Raw genomic sequence first — 17,175 nt, forward strand, 5'->3', positions numbered from 1 at the left:
CAACTTCCGTTGGAAACAGGCTACCAAGTGGGAATTACATTAAAAGCGACACATCATAATGATGTATATCAATCAACATTCGTATGAACAAGACAATGCGATATTGTACGGACGTTTCATCTTACAAATACCTTTTTCAGCGACGGATCAGACATATCCGACGAAGCAGAGTTTACCCGTTTGAAGAAGGCTCTGTCTCTATGTATTGCATACGGGGCTAACTCCGGAGGCATCGCAAGTCTTACAGGAACTGGACCAAATCTCGTTCTGAAGGGGCAAACAGACGAGTGAGTGTAGAATGAGTGATATATACCTACAACATATGAGTGTATGTAGAATGAGTTATATATCTACAACAGATGAGTGAGTGTAGAATGAGTTATATACCTCCAATTTCCAGTCTTACGGAGTAAATGGGCGTGTACGACTATGACTAAGCAAGGCCAGTTTTCTATTTGTTTTGGGAGGTTGTTATTGTCCAAGGTCAAAAGAAAGCATGGTGTCAAGTTATGATTTTACTAAAAACGATCCAGTTTATCGAATTGCTGATGGGGTTGCATAAACGACAATTTTTAACGGTAATGGTATCACAATTCATGGTAACAACATGCTGTTCCAGACTATACAACGACCGTGGTATTGAGTCCCCCGTCAACTTTGCCTCCTGGATGGCCTACGGATTCCCCTTGTCTGTTGTCGTCCTCATTGTCTGCTGGTGCTGGCTCAACATTCTGTACCTTAGATGCAAGTAAGAATATTTGGCTATTATTGTTTGTTTACGACGCACTCTACAATCTTCTATCTACATGACGACCGTATGGAAATAATCGAAATTGGGCAACACATGTCGGTGATTGACAAAATGGGCATCGTTCTATGCACTTGGGGTAGCATTACATGCATCAAGAGAGGCTGAAAACGCATTAGTCGCCCCTAAAGACATCATGTCGTGCTGAAGACCAAGACCCAACGTGCTCAGTTATGTACATATACTGTTGGAATATTGTTAAGTGCAGCGTTAAACACCAAATCAACTATCCGACCTCTTTTATTATGATGCGACACATCACCACTCTCCCAGCACTAAATGTACCTCAAACACTCCTATAAATTATAGCATTTACTTTCTTTTTCACCATGTTTGGGTCAATAAATGGATACGATATATACGGAACGTGACAGTTAAAAATAGAAACATTGTTTAGCTAATAGTCTTTCATGCCATCGAAGAGGTGTCCTAATTTGGCACAAAGTATGATAGCTTTCGTCACTTGGAAATGCCCTACATTTCCTCTCAGAATGGAATAATGACTACCTGTTTAATTGCATGTTGCAGGGGTCTCTGCGCTTGCTTGAGCGATGACCCTTTAAGAAAGATCCAGTCCCAGAAAGTGAGGAATGTCATCGTGACAGAGTACAAGAAACTTGGCCCCATCACGTGAGCTTTCATTTTTATTACTCTCGGGTTCTGTTTCTTCCTGTAGGAAGTGTACAGCCACAGCAATTGTTCCAACACAACGTATTACACAATCATTTTATTGTGGGTTTGAGAAAAAGATAATAAAAAGACATCGGAATCAGCAAATGAAATTACCACATTTACGAAACGTATGGGTCTGGTGCAGATGTTTGCCTACAATTGAAGTAATAAAGTCGTCAACTAGTCCAGAACGTGCTATCAGCAAGCTTACCTTGCCTTGAGTTCAAGGCCGTTCAATAAAAAGGATTCTGCTTTCTGATGTTTCTTGTACATAGTGGGTATTTCAGAAGACTGGTAAAATATTACAATATGCTGCATATTTTCCTGCAAATGTTTACTGCATTGTAATGTGCTTTGTTATCAGGTACGCCCAGGCCAATGTCATGGTCTTATTTGTTCTACTGGTTATTTTCTGGGTCTCGCGAGATCTCGGAGGAGTTGGTGGCTGGGGAGATCTATTTGACCATAAGTAAGTTTTAAAACTGTAACGTAACGGTTTTTTTATTTCTTTTGAAAACACCATAAGAAGCATCTTAGTTATAACCACAAACCTGTAGAAACTGAACTCTATGGGACATTTTCAACAGCTCAAATTGACCCGCAAATACCGAATTTGAATAAAACCCCAAACATGAACTTGTAAGAGACATTTTCTTTGCAGCTTGGTAAAAGATTCGACCCCTGCAGTTTTCTTGGCAGTGCTGCTGTTTGTTTTTCCTTCTAAACTACCACGTGTCTTTTGTCTCCGGAAAAACTGTAAGTTTGGTTATGAAACACTGAACCTTGTCCATCACACTTTGTATCTCTGTAAAACAATCTTTGTATGTTTGAAATTATAAATGATAGGCACTTACGGACACCTACTTTAGGTAGATGTGGGCTATAACTTTCAAAATCTCCTTAGAGTCGAACAGTTTTTGGAGACGGAATGGGATTTTATCCGTAGAAAATACAGAAAACGATGAAAGTGCTTATGATTTGAAATGGGGCGCACCATGAAATAAGTAACAGTTTTCCAAGGAGTTTGTTTAAAAAATATAATTGTGCAGGTTTAATTTTATAAAACATTTGGTTTTGCAACTTTAGCTGAAAATGTCTGTAGACTCTGTACTAAACGCCAGCCCTGGACCTCCTTCAAGTGTACTTTTTTCTACAGCGTATGAAATGACTGAAGAAGAGAAGGTAGAAGCCGAGGCTCCAATCACACCATTACTAACGTGGAAGGTCCTCCACGAGAAGATGCCATGGGCACTCTTCCTCCTGCTAGGAGGCGGATATGCTCTTGCTAAGGGCTGTGAGGTAGGATCTTTATTGTCAAAGATGCATGTTTGTTTGCTTGGACACATATATAATGCTTGGTAAGGGCTGTGATGTAGGATCTTTATTGTAAAAGACGCATGTTAGTTTGCTTGGACACATATAATGCTCTCTCTAAGGGCTGTGAGGTAGGATCTTTATTGTCAAAGATACATGTGTGCTTGCTTGGCCACATAAAATGCTCTTGCTGAGGGCTGTAGGGTTGGATCGTTATTGTCAAAGATGCATGTTTGTTTGCCTGGCCACATATACTACTCTTGATGAGGGCTGTAGGGTTGGATCGTTATTATCAAAGATACATATAATGATGCTCTTGCTAATGGCTGTTGGGTAGGATCTTTATTGTGCAAGACGCAAGTGTGTTTGCTTTCGACAGATATAATGCTCTTGCGAAGCCTGGATGTAAAAAAAGCGTTGCTCTTTACGGTGAAGGCGGGTTCGATTCCTCACATGGGTACAAAGTGTATGTCATTTCTGGTGTAATTTGCTGGGGCTTTTGTTTGTTTGCTTATTGTTTTTTTAACGTATAAAGCATAAAGCGGCGTAAAACCATACTCGCTCTGGATACTGCATAACAGAAAAGTAACTAGTTCTACTTTGTGTTCATTTCAGGAGTCGGGCCTGTCTTACTGGATAGGTACTCAGCTGCAGGTGATGAAGGGCCTGAATCCGTGGCTGCTGCTTCTGATTATCTGTTACGTGTGTGCTGCAGCAACAGAGGTCACCAGCAACACAGCAACAGCAACACTCGTTATGCCGATCCTGTCCAACCTGGTACGCTACATGTTTGTGTTTGTGTTTGTGTTTTCGTCAGTGGCGTAGTGTGTAATATAAATGACGTCATAGCCCATAATTGGTTTATCAGGAATTAAGAAAGCTGACTACAACATGTGTCCATGTAATCATTATACAAATGGGACTGTACAAATTCAATAAAATGACTTAAAACAATTTCATTTCACTGATTCACGATTTCCTTCACACGAAATCAAAGAACTTTACGAAGTTAAAAGCTTTCCCTTATGTGATGTTTATTTGATAATATTCCAGATATTCATGTTCAAACTCAGTATTCATACGAATTGAATTTCATCTTAGTGTGTAAATGTTATCCAAATGTAAGATGTTTGTATTTACCGCATAAGTTCTATCAAATCCCACCATTCATAAGTTTAATATGCTTATGTCAATTGGCAATCAAGGTATTTATATACACCATGGAAGGAAACTTACAGATTCACCCTTCTTCCAATAATGTCAGATTTTCCTTTGTATATTTTGTAAATCAGTTTATCTGTTGAACTTTATATTCACACAAGTACCGCTCTGTACTGAAATATAGCCTAGGCCTATGGTCTCCACTACCATGAAATATAGAAAGACTGATTGTATAAGAATAATGACAAGCAATGTCATTGTATACGAGGGACGATAGGGTAGTCTAGTGGTCAGTGGTCCGATTCCCCACTAGGGTGCAATGTGTGAAGATCACGTCTGCTGTCAGCCGCAATGATGTTGCGGGAATATTGATAACAGCGATTACAAAACAAATTCATTCACCATTTATACGAATGACGTTTTATATGCATCCTTAAGTATTCACAGATCAGTGAAGGTCAAAGGTAAAATAGGCGCTTTCCAATGCTTGCCATAATAGGCGACTAAGCGTGTCGTAAGAGGCGACTAAATGGATCGGGTGGTCAGGCTTGGTGACATGGTTGACATATGTCATCGGTTCCCAATTGCGCAGGTCGATACTCATGCTGTTGATCGCTGCATTGTCTGGAACAGACTTGATTGTTTGCAGACTGCTGCCATATAGCTGGAATATTGCTGAGTGCGGCGTAAAACTAAACTTACTCACACTCACTTAAGTATTCACAGATGATGTTTTCCTGGACTAAACAAACCCTGCTTTCCATTCTACAGGCTATTGGAACTGGAGTGAATCCGTTGTTCTACATGTTCCCGGCAGCCCTCTCTGTTTCATTTGCATACATGTTGCCCGCTGCCACGCCCCCAAATGCCATCGTCTTTGGCTACGGCCACATCAAAGTGTCCGACATGGTAAGCGTATATACTTGATACACACATTTTGCATTGTATATTCGATAAATGTCGGGATTACTTGAAGACAATATACGATCAACCAGATCTTACATAAACAAGTGTAATTTTACCATTTCTCAATATTTCTTTTTCATTATTGATGGTGTAGATAATCATAAGTGTTGATGGATGTGTCCTCGAAGGGGCTGTAGTACCGTAGAAGTATTCAAATGACAAAACTTTAGGGAGGATTAACTTTTCACAACATCGACGTTTCGGTATAGCTTCTTATACCGTTTTCAAGCAACCAACGTTTACAGCGCCACTCCAACAAAAAAAAAATAGAATTATTATCAAAAGAGGTTGCCTAGGACCAGGTCTTTCAAAGTGTATTTATTTCTATCCTAATATTAGTCAGGGACAATGTCTACCATTGAGACACATTTAGCGTCCAAACAAGACATGTAACTCCAGCTTTGGTCCACGCTTGTAGCAAAAGCAAACGTCCCAATTGCCAATACTATGGTGAGCTGTCGTTGGCGATTGCGATCTATGGCCTGTTTCATGTTGTAAAGTTTCATCATGATATGTGATAATCTAGTCATTTCAAAGTCATTTGACGACAGGATAATATGACAACATTAATTAATCATGTATGCTAAACTCCTGTAGTTATCGCAGAAGTTCTGCCGATGTAACTAAATTTTAACTCACTCACTCATTATTACTTTCAGGCGACAGCTGGAATCATGATGAACATTTTGGCCGTACCTCTGTTGCTCATGGCAACTGCCACATGGGGAAACGCCATTTTCCATTTTGATGTTGTCCCAGAGCCCTTCAGACTTAACGCAACCCTTCCGGTGAACATCACTTCTTCTTAGGCTGATACTGCAGCTACCCGTGATCCTTTGATGCACCCTAGCAGCATCACTTCAGAGTTTATGGAAATTTCTTATCTCTGTAAAACCTGCTTTAGGTCACACTTTTATCACTTCTACCTGGATCACATTTTCCACGGGCGCCGTAAGATAAAGTGATCTACGATTTTCTGTCTGATTTCTATGAATCCTGGATGACCACGGCTTGCGACGTTTGTGTTCACATTGTCTACGGGCATCGTGCGATTCCGTTAGGGACAGGCCGAGGCAAACCTGCATGAAGGCTGCACAGGAATCGTACGGAGATTGTATGAAGATCTTACGGAGGCCGATGATCTTGCATCAGCCGTGCGGTTATCACACGGTCTCTAACTATTCCATTAAAGGTTTAACGCCGCAGTCAGCAATATTCCAGCTACCAAGAATGTATATGTAGGCGGTCTGTAAATATTCGAGTCTGGACCAGACAATCCAGTGATCAACATGAAGATCGATTTACGTAACTGAGATTCGATACATTCGTCAATCAATCAGCGTGGGTTGCTGAAGATCAACATATTATAAGTTATCACATCGTCCCGATTAAGGTTGTATTACTCGGGACTGACATACAACCTTACGAGGGACTGATAAAACCCCGTATTTCCCTCGACACGATGTGATAACACATTTATCTAGCTGAATGTTTTCACTAAATCAAAACAAAACAACACGCATTGAATCGACTTGCCGACATGTTGACACCAGCTGATCGTTTGACCTCAATGCACCGCACGTTACTAAAGGCTTGTCGATGCACGCTTTTCTCACTTCTCGCGTCGTCACTGAGGCGTAGCGGGAGGATATGACTTTCACAGCGGGAGTATAAAAGTCGTGTACTCCCGCTGGCGGATCGTGATGGATGTACATGGTATTTTATCAGAGTCACGTGGACCAACCAAAACTCGACATTCTTACATGAGGCTAGATAAAGGACGTTTGCAATTGTACAGGAATACGTGTCTGGGAAGATCTGTCTCTTGAAACATTTTATTCGTCATCCGTGTCAGGTTCATTTTCAGCAGAATTGGCCTTCTGCAACCAATGCTTGTCGTAAGGGGCGACAAACGGGAGCAGGTGGTCAAGCACGCTGACTTGGTTGATGCATATCATGGTGTCCTAATTGTGCGGATGGATTGTCACCGCTTCAGCCACTGGTTTCTCCGGTTTAGACTCGATCTGATAGTCGGAATATTGCTTCAACAACTCACACCCAGGTTATCCGTCGATAATATCTATCTATATCAGTAAGTTGTTTTAGACGTTCGCCAAACTGCAGATCATACTTTCATTTCAAAAATTCTATCAAATTCTAATTCTTCAAACACTGTTTTTCCTATAACCAGAAAATAATGTGCTACTGACATAACTGCCATTTGTCTGTTCTTCCACTTGTGTTTCTTTCTAAAACATCTTCATTTCGTCCGACGAAAAAGTCAAACGTCGTCCTGACGAGCAACAAAGGTAATTCGAGTAACCTCCTTTCCTTATAGAAAATGTGTGCTGTCGCTCATTGTGTCAGAACGCCCAGATATTGAGTAATGAGTATATCAAATCGCTTGGTTAAATTATCTCAGCAAACGCATGGTAGTGTTTTTGTTGGATTATGTTTCACGTTTCCAGACGAAAATCTTTACGTAAGATTATTTATAGTGTGTTTGGAAAATATTTATAACATAACATGCTCTCCGTTTATCGGTACCATTCATACTTGTTCTCCAGACCGTAAAGTATATATTACAAACGGAAGAGAGCTTTATTTGGGAATTTTTGAAATTTCTAAACCGGCTCAGACTTTTAATTCATCTGTGCATCTCTATGGTCTACTTTTGTCGCTTTGTTGACTTGTTCTGTTTGTCTTATATTATTTTTTTTATTATTGATGGCGTTGGGAAATAGATTTAGGAAAATCTAAAGACCATCAAATGACAAGACTCGGTTCTTAGCCCCGTTCTCTGCTCAGCTATTTTGTCTCATGATCATCCCGAAGGAGATGGCTAAAAAGGCAACAAAGATGGTGTTTATGAACTCCTCGCCAACCACACGTTCCAACACCGAATGTGTAAAGATGTGTACATACCCTATAGTCCCCAGCAGCCCAGTGACGATGAGTGACCTTAGTTTGACGCTGCTTTTAGCAATAGTCCGGCAATATCACGGCGGGGGAACACCAGAAATGGGGTTCAAACATTGTACCCATGGGGGCATAGAACGCCTAACAACCAGACTACCCCACCGCTCCCTGAGACAGTATCACCATGGTTGTAACGTATTAATTTTCCACTATGATAGTCATCTTTGGTTTGTCTATACCATACACCATAGAAAAGAATGTTTAAAAAAACGTTGGGATAGCCTAATGGTTAAAGTGCCCCCTCGTCACGCTGAAGACCCTGGTTCGTTTCCTCTCGTGGACAATAAATGATGCCCTTTGTTGTAAAATTTTGTTATTGCTGGGATGTTCATTAAAAGATATTCTGGAGTTACCCATTCTACCGATTCAAGTATGTTTACGTTTGCCTTGATACTGCATATGTTTAATCAGAACAACGTTAAGTGAGGGCGTGGTACTGTTATACGGTACATCTGATTGGGTATTTGGTAATGTAGAAACAAGAATAAAGATAAAGTTTGTATTCGCTTTGTTGTCTATTTTGAAATCACCAGTCGACAAGGAAACCTTTGCGGCAGGAAGTGCGTTCGGTAATGCCTGTGAGTCGTAACAAAAGATAGAAGTGCGTCTTACTGACCTAGAGTCCCGAACAATGCAGGAACTGCAATAAAAGGGAGATTGCCATGTTTGTCTGTTGTTTCTCAACAATATTCTAGTAAAGAACGGCGATCTGTAGATATTCCAGTCTAGACCAGACAATGTGGTGATCAACACCTACAATGTGCATTATCTGTGCAAGTGGGATTTAATGACATGCTCAACCAGGTTCGTGAGCCCGATCTCGTTAGTCGTCTCTTACGAAAGGCGCGGGCTGCTGAAGACCAATTCTAACCACGAGCATGCAAAGCATAGACCGGACGGTGACAGCTGTTGATTTCCTTATCATGAAATATGTTGTACAGAAATCTTCCCATTTTTTCACTTGCCATTGTACCTCTGAAGATCAGCGTTAGAACTGATTGCAGCAGCCAAAGCTTGAGAGGCGACTAACGAGATTCTGTGTTCTGGATCTGACACATGTCATCTTATCCAGATTATGCAGATCGATGTTCATGTTATTATCACTGGATTGTCTGCTCACTGGATTGTCTGCTTTCAGATCACCGCCACACGAGCCGACTTTTGACCTCAACTACAACATATAGACACCAAGGGAGTGTTCTGGTGTATAACGGAATCATATGCATGTGAACAGACATGAACTCTACGCATGTGCTCAGGTGTCCGCTTTACGCATTTGTAGAGATGTGCGCTCTACCCATGTGTTCCCATATGCGCTCTATCCATGTATACGACCCGTGAAGGTCCCGGGGAAGAATAGACCTTCAGCAACCCATGCTTGCCATAAAAGGCGACTATGCTTGTCGTAAGAGGCGACTAACGGAATCGGGTGGTCAGGCTTGCTGACTTGGTTGGCACATGTCATCAGTTGCGCAGATCGATGCTCATGTTGTAGATCACTGTATTGTCTGGTCCAGGCTCGATTATTTACAGACCGCCGTCATATAGCTAGGATATTGCTGAGTGTGGCGTAAAACTAAACTCACTAACTCACTCACTCACCACCCATATATACACATGTGCGCGCCATACCTGTGGACAGATGTGCACTCTATGCACGTGCACAAACGTGCTTTTTATGTATGTGTACAGATGTGGACTATGTACGTGTGTGTACAGATGTGCACTGAGTGCATGTGTACTAATGTGCTTTCTATGCAAGTGTACAGATATGCACAGATATGCCCGTGGACAGATGTACGCTCTATGCATGTGTACTGATATACGTTCTATGCATGTGCACCGATGTGCGCTCTGTGATTGTGTACATATATCTACTCTATGTATTTGTACAGATATACATTCTATGTATGTCGACAGATATGCATTCTATGTATGTCGACGGATATGCACTTTGTATTTTAGTCTTGACAAAAGCCACTGTCCAAAAGAAAAGTACGTGGCCAACAGCCTATGATTTTACGGGCGAGGGACATACTCCAAAATTTCAGCATAATAACATTTTGTATGACAGTATTTGTAGATTGTTTACGTTCTACTCCCAAAACGGACAGTCGACAAAGCATCATAATGGTGCATAATAGCGAGGATATATATGACACTGTGGTGTGGTAAGAGAGCGACACTAAGCTATTACCACTTAGCATTTTTTGTCAAAAAATATTTGCAAACATTTCACACACGTAGGATTTTTACGGCTGACACATTAATGTGAAAATTCTTTAACTTGTTTTGATAAATTTCTTCCTACAGTCAGATTTGTGTGGAATACACTTACATCAGCAAATGCAATTTGCATGGACTGTCGAACAAAGAATCAACTTTGCATTATGGTTGAACGTCGTCAGAGGTTACTGTCCAAACACAAGCGATATGGAACCATTCTCCTCTCAACACTCTGTGTTCCATGGATAAACGTGGTTTGATGAATCAGTTTCAGCAAGGGTGACGGGCACAGTCACACAAAGAAGTCATACAACACTATCGTACTTCCCTATACTCAAAATGCCACCGAAAGAGAAACCTGTTTCAACGTACTTTCCGATACTCTTTCAACTCCATGGGGAACATACAGCTATGCTGCAGGTTAAGCGCAAGGAACTAAACACTCACATTGCCCGCACATCCTCGTGGGTACCAATTTTACAGCTGAGTCGACTGAGACAATGTGGATCTAAGTATCTTCCCCAAGGATACTATGCAAATGTGCCCACCTCGCGACCCGAACCTAGGTCCCTCCACCGTGGATCGAACCCAGGTCTTCAGCGTGATAGGCAGACGCCTTACCACAGTACTATTGCTCTCTACAACATTAATGCCTATGTAGATGACTTCCTGCATGTTCCTCTATGTTTTTGTACAATTGTGAACTCAACATTAATACAGATGTATATGGCATCCTGTATGCTCCTCTTCCACGAGGCATTGGCTGATTATCGTTTTCTAGAATGAATTTCGTTCTTGAATATTTAGGGGTTCATCAATGAAATCCATTTCTTGGTATTGTCATATAACCCACCCAATATAATTTCTTTCTCCTCCAGTAATCGGGAATCTGAAAGAAGAAACAATCAGAAATTAAAGGTGCTGTTGTTCCAATTCTTGTGAGCGGAAACATACATCCAGGGAAACTCCTCTTATCATCAGTTACGTCTACTCTATTATCTCCAGGGTTCCCTACAGCTTCAGCTGAGAAGAGCGTTAATCCATTTCCTCCTCAAAGTCCTTAAACTTCGGAGTTTTCGTACTAAACTACTGATTCGAACCAAGTACTTTCCCCATGTATCAGCAATGTCCTATCAGAATTCATAAAAAAATGTTTTTAACTGTGCGTACAACATTGTTTATATAAAGGATCACCTAACCATATTAAATAGTTCTCAAACATACAGTTTTGAAGCAATGTTTTCCATTTCACATTTCCAAAACAGTTTTTGAGCACACATTATGTACTATAGGTACATTATCATAGGCACATCCATACGTGCTTGAAACTTCTTCTTTTATCTGGCGTTTCTCCACATGCATTCAAAACATCTTGCCTGAAAATATTTAAGTGTTTTATCAGAAGACGGTTACAGTTGTTCCTATTGTAGTACAAACTGGCCACTGATCGATTTTATCATCTGTCTTTTTTAAATTTCTTACAATAGTTCAGTTGAACCATTTTTTCCATGTCAGCACCAGACTGTATTCCTAATAGTTGAAAATTGTTAAGAGATTACCAATCCAAATTCCAATCTGTACATAGCTTATATCGAATATCGACACCTTTTCTTTGAGTCTATGTATAACAGAAGTTTTCTGCATGAACTTTCAGTCCAGAGAACCTTGCAAAAAAGACAGGGTATTTAATCTATATAATCTGTTCAAAGCGTATAATTCACAGTTTCGAAACTGTTTTTCATATTGTTAATCTTCTTTTGTTATATCACGCCACGTTATTTGGTGAATCTTTAGCAAAGACATTTATATTTATGGCCGACAGGATGCAATCTGGACACTAGCTGTCACATGTGACCTGAATTTACCATAACTTGTTCAATTTTTCTTTTCCTTGGTTTGAAAGAAAGAAACAGCGGGCGACTCGCCAAATTATTACTGACTTTGCAATGTATGGATATATTCATAAACTGTTACATTTCGCTAAACTGGACACACATAATACAATTGCAATACAATTCAATTTAATAAATTGAAATTAATGGTATATTAAGTTACCATGTCTCATCGAGTTTGATATGAATATTTATCATATGTCCGAGTTAAATATCGAACGAGAAAGTAGTTCGATTTTGATATCTAACTTGGGTGAGTGATAAATCTGAATATTTGAATATCACAACGAACTGACGAAACTGAGAATTTCGACGGACATGACAGCGAACGTGGAAACATGTCTCCATCAAATTCATCCGGGCGTGACAGAACCTCATGGGTGAGTATGGAAGGATGGTTTCCAACATAAACACAAAGTACTAATCAGAATATAGCATAAATGGAACATTTAAAACCACCATCAAAACTGTAATTTCATACAGATAATTTAGCAGAAATTTGGAACACACGGAAACAAAGGATGGGCTTATACTTGAAACTAGGCACGCCAAAGGCAAATGAAGAGGAAACATCTAATGCGTTCTTGAATATTATAGGACAGGACGGTAGAGACATTCATAACACTTTACATCTGAACAGTCGGAAGTCAACAAGACAGATGCTTTAGAAACCAAGTTTCGTGAAAATTGTACTCCAAAACAAAACGTGACCACTGAAAGATATAAGTTCCAAACAGGATCTCAAAGAGGGGAAGATATTGATATTATATTAATTCCTTCCCAGGTAATTCCTGCTAGATTTTAATTTGCAATATATCATATGTTTTCTTTAACACGGTTTAACTAGTTATTTAATTATTTTGTGTTTAGATGTTATGCCATAAAGAGGGACCATTATAGATGCCATATGTGACGATGTTTTAGAGCATGATCCTTCATGAAGAACATCGTGGTCACGTCAACACCCATAATTCCCCCTCTATGTGTGAATGATGACGATGTAGAGTTGTATTAGCAGACATGTAATTTGCAATGTATCATATGTTTTCTTTAACACGGTTTAACTAGTTATTTAATTATTTTGTGTTTAGATGTTATGCCATAAAGAGGGACGATTATAGATGCCATATGTGACGACGTTTTGGAGCATGATCCTTCATGAAGAACATCGTGGTCACGTCAACACCCATAATTCCCCCTCTGTGTGTGAATGATGACGATGTAGAGTTGTATTAGCAGACATGTAATTTGCAATGTATCATATGTTTTCTTTAACACGGTTTAACTAGTTATTTAATTATTTTGTGTTTAGATGTTATGCCATAAAGAGGGACGATTATAGATGCCATATGTGACGACGTTTTGGAGCATGATCCTTCATGAAGAACATCGTGGTCACGTCAACACCCATAATTCCCCCTCTGTGTGTGAATGATGACGATGTAGAGTTCTATTAGCAGACAAGTATGAATACATATTATTAAGGAAAGCCTTCAGTCAAGCTTTGGGAGAGGCAAATTATATCCTCCCTCTATAATTTGAACAGAGAGCAGGTTCACTTTATGGTTCGATTTATTCAAAGGCCATTGTGAAAAAATATCACGAATAAACATTTTATGTTCTTTCTTTGAATGGCTTTTTACACCTTCATGGATAACAATTTCTTCTGTATCGAATCCTCTCAATCTCGTAACAGAGAAGTTGTTATCCATAAAGTTTGTCTATTTCATGTTCCACCGCTGGTGGCGGGAACTGTCTGGGGCGTCACCGCACACGTTTGCATACCATTTGTACTCTTGTCAAAGGACAAGAGGAATAATATATAAACCCTGTAACCCGAAACAAAGATGCAAATATTTGTTACAACCATCAGAGCCCCAATCGTCCATTTTAACTTTTTAGAGTTTGCATTCATATTGGATTTTTAAATATGGTTCAGTTACGGCTACCTTCCGAAGAATACCTTATACACAGTTTAATGTTGTGAACTTTCCGCGCACTGTTTCATATACACGTGCTGCGCTGTGTTTCCATGATCATACTAGAACTTTAAGATCGATCTATAGAAAAGGTGAAATATTGAAATATAGTGTTGCATCATTGCCTACACCAGTAAAGATGACTACTTTTCGTAATAGTCCATGAGGTACGGCTTGAAAATTGAGTCATCGGTACCATTTGAGGGTGACCAAGGTTTGTTGTATTTTTATGGAAGCTCAATATATCTAGTTTAATAAGAAACACAATAGCAACATGGGTGACACAGCTTAGACTTTCCCTGGCTACTTGAATATGGGTACCCCCTACACGGAAAACCTCATTCGCAGCATGATTTTCACTGTACTACAATCAATACAAATCCCATGCAGTAGTTATTAAGAAATCATCTCTAATAATCTAAAAAAGATATAAGAGATATTAAGTAATCATAGTTAGTAATGATATTTAGACTTTTAAAATATCCTGTATTTCCTCTAATGAGCGCCCGGTGGGAGAAATTAATTAATTGTTAGTGAGCGTTACCTCAAAGGCAAAACATTCCTTAATAAATATATTTTGGGATCAACGGGGAATACGTTTATAAATAAAAAGTTGCATCTGATGTTTAATAAAGACCGCACGATTATTTCCTAAATGCTACTTTAACCCAAATCCTTATTGGAGAAAATATGATACATAAAAGCAACATAAGGCTGGTAATAAACCAAATCAATGACATTATATGAATATTGAATACTTCTGTTACTGTGCAAACTCCTCATCACTGTCGCTGTCTTCTCCGGAAAAAGAATGGCCGTGTTCATCATCTTCTTCATCATCTGGTTGATTTGAGCAGTCTGCCAGTCTACATAATTCGGAATACTTCAGGTTGTTCACAAGGCAAATGCATTGAGGCAGAGAACAGTTCCTACGACATGGACATGAAATCAGTTCTAGGACACCTTCAGGTGCGGGACTTCCATCCATCCAATCAAAACTGAGATTTCCATTTTCAAGTTTCCATCCATGACCAGTTGGTAATGGTATAACTGGAATCTGCACAAGAATGTTCTTCCATATGGTGCTTTGGTAGTTGGCTCTTTGAATGTGTTTCTGAAGGGCATCAGCACATGGTGGCAGTTGATGGGGCTCAATCTTTCCTTTCCTACTAGCGAACATTTCATACCTGAGTTTGTTCACCTTCTTTGTGTTAGTCTTGGCTGAATACAAGAGGCAAGTGAACTCCTCCTGCTGACTCTGAAGAGAATTTGATACCTGCATATCATTCCCGAGTTCTTTGAATGTGCCTTGCCATAGCAGATCACTTCTTAAGAGTTTCAGAGCTGATAGTTTTCCCTGGCCAGCAAATGCGCTAACTGAAATGGCGTGAATGTCGATGTACTGTACTCTGTTTTGACCCAGCCTTCAAGAAGATCTTTGCTTTAATTTTCCAGGTATACATCAAGCACATGACAAATACATCTATTTCATCAGAAATCATCAAAATGTTCTGAAAGCCTTGGTCTGCAGCATGAGCACTGTGAAGAAGTAGCCTTGTGTCTGCTTCCTCCTGACTTGACTGGAGATCTTTATCTCTGACAGAGCCATCTTTACTTTTCTCTGGTGACATAAAGTACCCTGTTGCCCAACATTTCTCTGAGTTCAGATCGCTGCCATTCGTCCACCAGGAATTTGATTAGTTCTGTTTTATTGTTTGTTTTCAAAGTTTTCTCCACCGAGTGACAGTCTGCTTTGATGAAATCCCCTTGTCTTGTACAGTGTCTTCATTTGACATTCCCCGCAGCTGTCTCTCTGCATTTTGTATCGAGGTCTGGTTGTAAACATCGAAGACTATTCTTTCTGCTGTCCGTGCCTCACATACTGCCACGGATAGGATTGCAGATGCCAACTCACCAAAAGTCTTCCCATCACCCTTTATCTTTTGGACTACTGCCATGCCATCCACTATACAATTCTGTCATCTTGCTTGAGACAAAATTTGTCATATCTGTAAGAGGCATGACTCTAGGAGATCCAAACAAATCTGTTCTGACAAAATGGAATAAATAATTCAGGGCAGTTTCTTCAGCTTTTTTGTAATTGTTATCTTCCTGGTTGTCAGGTTTGTCTGGTGTTACACCCTCATGCATTGTTTTTCCTGTACCTTTAGTGTATTTCTTGTAGCAGGACTTGTGATACCAGGCCTCTGCAGCAACAAGGTCTTTCATTGTTACAAGGGGTAAGAGCCTCTTGTCTTCTTTGTCAAGTACAGCTTTTCTAATTGTGTTGTCCGCTTGAAGTTCCACACACTGTGTAAGAGGTTCCCTTGTGTTTGATGACTTCAGGTACTTGTTGCATCTTCCAGGAGGGCAGAATATACAAACCTTGTCAAGTATGCTGGTTGATTGAGCAGATTTCCTAGGGGATTTTGCCATTGACTCATTTTCTTTTTCATGTTTAGCTAAATCCCTCTTCATGGTAAATATCTGCCTACATTTTCTGTGATAGTAAACATTAGGTATACTACCTTCAGGCAAATATTCACATAACTCAAGGATTGGTTAATGTCCTTTTAACTGGGCTGCCCTGTAAAGCGTAGTCCATGATTCGAGATCTCTTGGTGATACCAGATTGGATGAGGTATCCTCTGTGCCAGTATGAATCATGCACACTGGGGCTGTCATGATGATGAAGTAACATCTGGAAAACATTATGATTGTAGGGTTATTCCTGAGACGTAATACCCAATATAATATAACCTTGTCAACATGATCATGTATGTTGTTAACTGACATCAATAGGCTGAAATCCTATCAGACATTATCATTGAAAACTAAAGAGCAGTTTCAACCATTCAATTTCTGCCGCGATTCACCCTACACACACCTTCCAAAAACACACAGAAGCCTCCCACCTTCCCTCAAAATGAAATAAAATAAACACAAAAATAAAAAACAGACAAATTTGATAAAATTTAAGTTGAAATGATTGTATTTACCAAATTTCATTTAGGAGTTTTGGAGAAGATTCCACACTTTCCATTGTCCATCATTCTGCCCAAATAATTGTAAATATTTCTGATTTCTTTACAGCATATGCATTACAGTTTAATACGAATAAGTAGAAGATAGTGCCAGAAAAAAAATCCTGAAGAAGGGGGGAAAATGATGAATATTT

At 39.7% G+C, this 17,175-nt stretch overlaps 1 protein-coding gene across 1 annotated transcript in view; it reads left to right on the forward strand.

Moving 5' to 3' along the window:
• Window positions 1-8,377, forward strand: part of LOC137297151 (Na(+)/citrate cotransporter-like) — a 33,918-nt gene extending 25,541 nt beyond the window's left edge. The window contains exons 6-14 of the mRNA XM_067829171.1: window positions 141-287; window positions 620-748; window positions 1,337-1,438; window positions 1,845-1,949; window positions 2,142-2,236; window positions 2,637-2,779; window positions 3,410-3,571; window positions 4,727-4,864; window positions 5,581-8,377. Coding sequence (XP_067685272.1) covers window positions 141-287; window positions 620-748; window positions 1,337-1,438; window positions 1,845-1,949; window positions 2,142-2,236; window positions 2,637-2,779; window positions 3,410-3,571; window positions 4,727-4,864; window positions 5,581-5,730 — 1,171 coding nt within the window. The 3' untranslated portion in view covers window positions 5,731-8,377. The remainder of the gene's footprint in view (window positions 1-140; window positions 288-619; window positions 749-1,336; window positions 1,439-1,844; window positions 1,950-2,141; window positions 2,237-2,636; window positions 2,780-3,409; window positions 3,572-4,726; window positions 4,865-5,580) is intronic.
• Window positions 8,378-17,175: the final 8,798 nt, after the last annotated feature.

This window comes from Haliotis asinina, chromosome 1 (assembly GCF_037392515.1).
Source record: "Haliotis asinina isolate JCU_RB_2024 chromosome 1, JCU_Hal_asi_v2, whole genome shotgun sequence".
NCBI classification, from domain to species: domain Eukaryota; kingdom Metazoa; phylum Mollusca; class Gastropoda; order Lepetellida; family Haliotidae; genus Haliotis; species Haliotis asinina.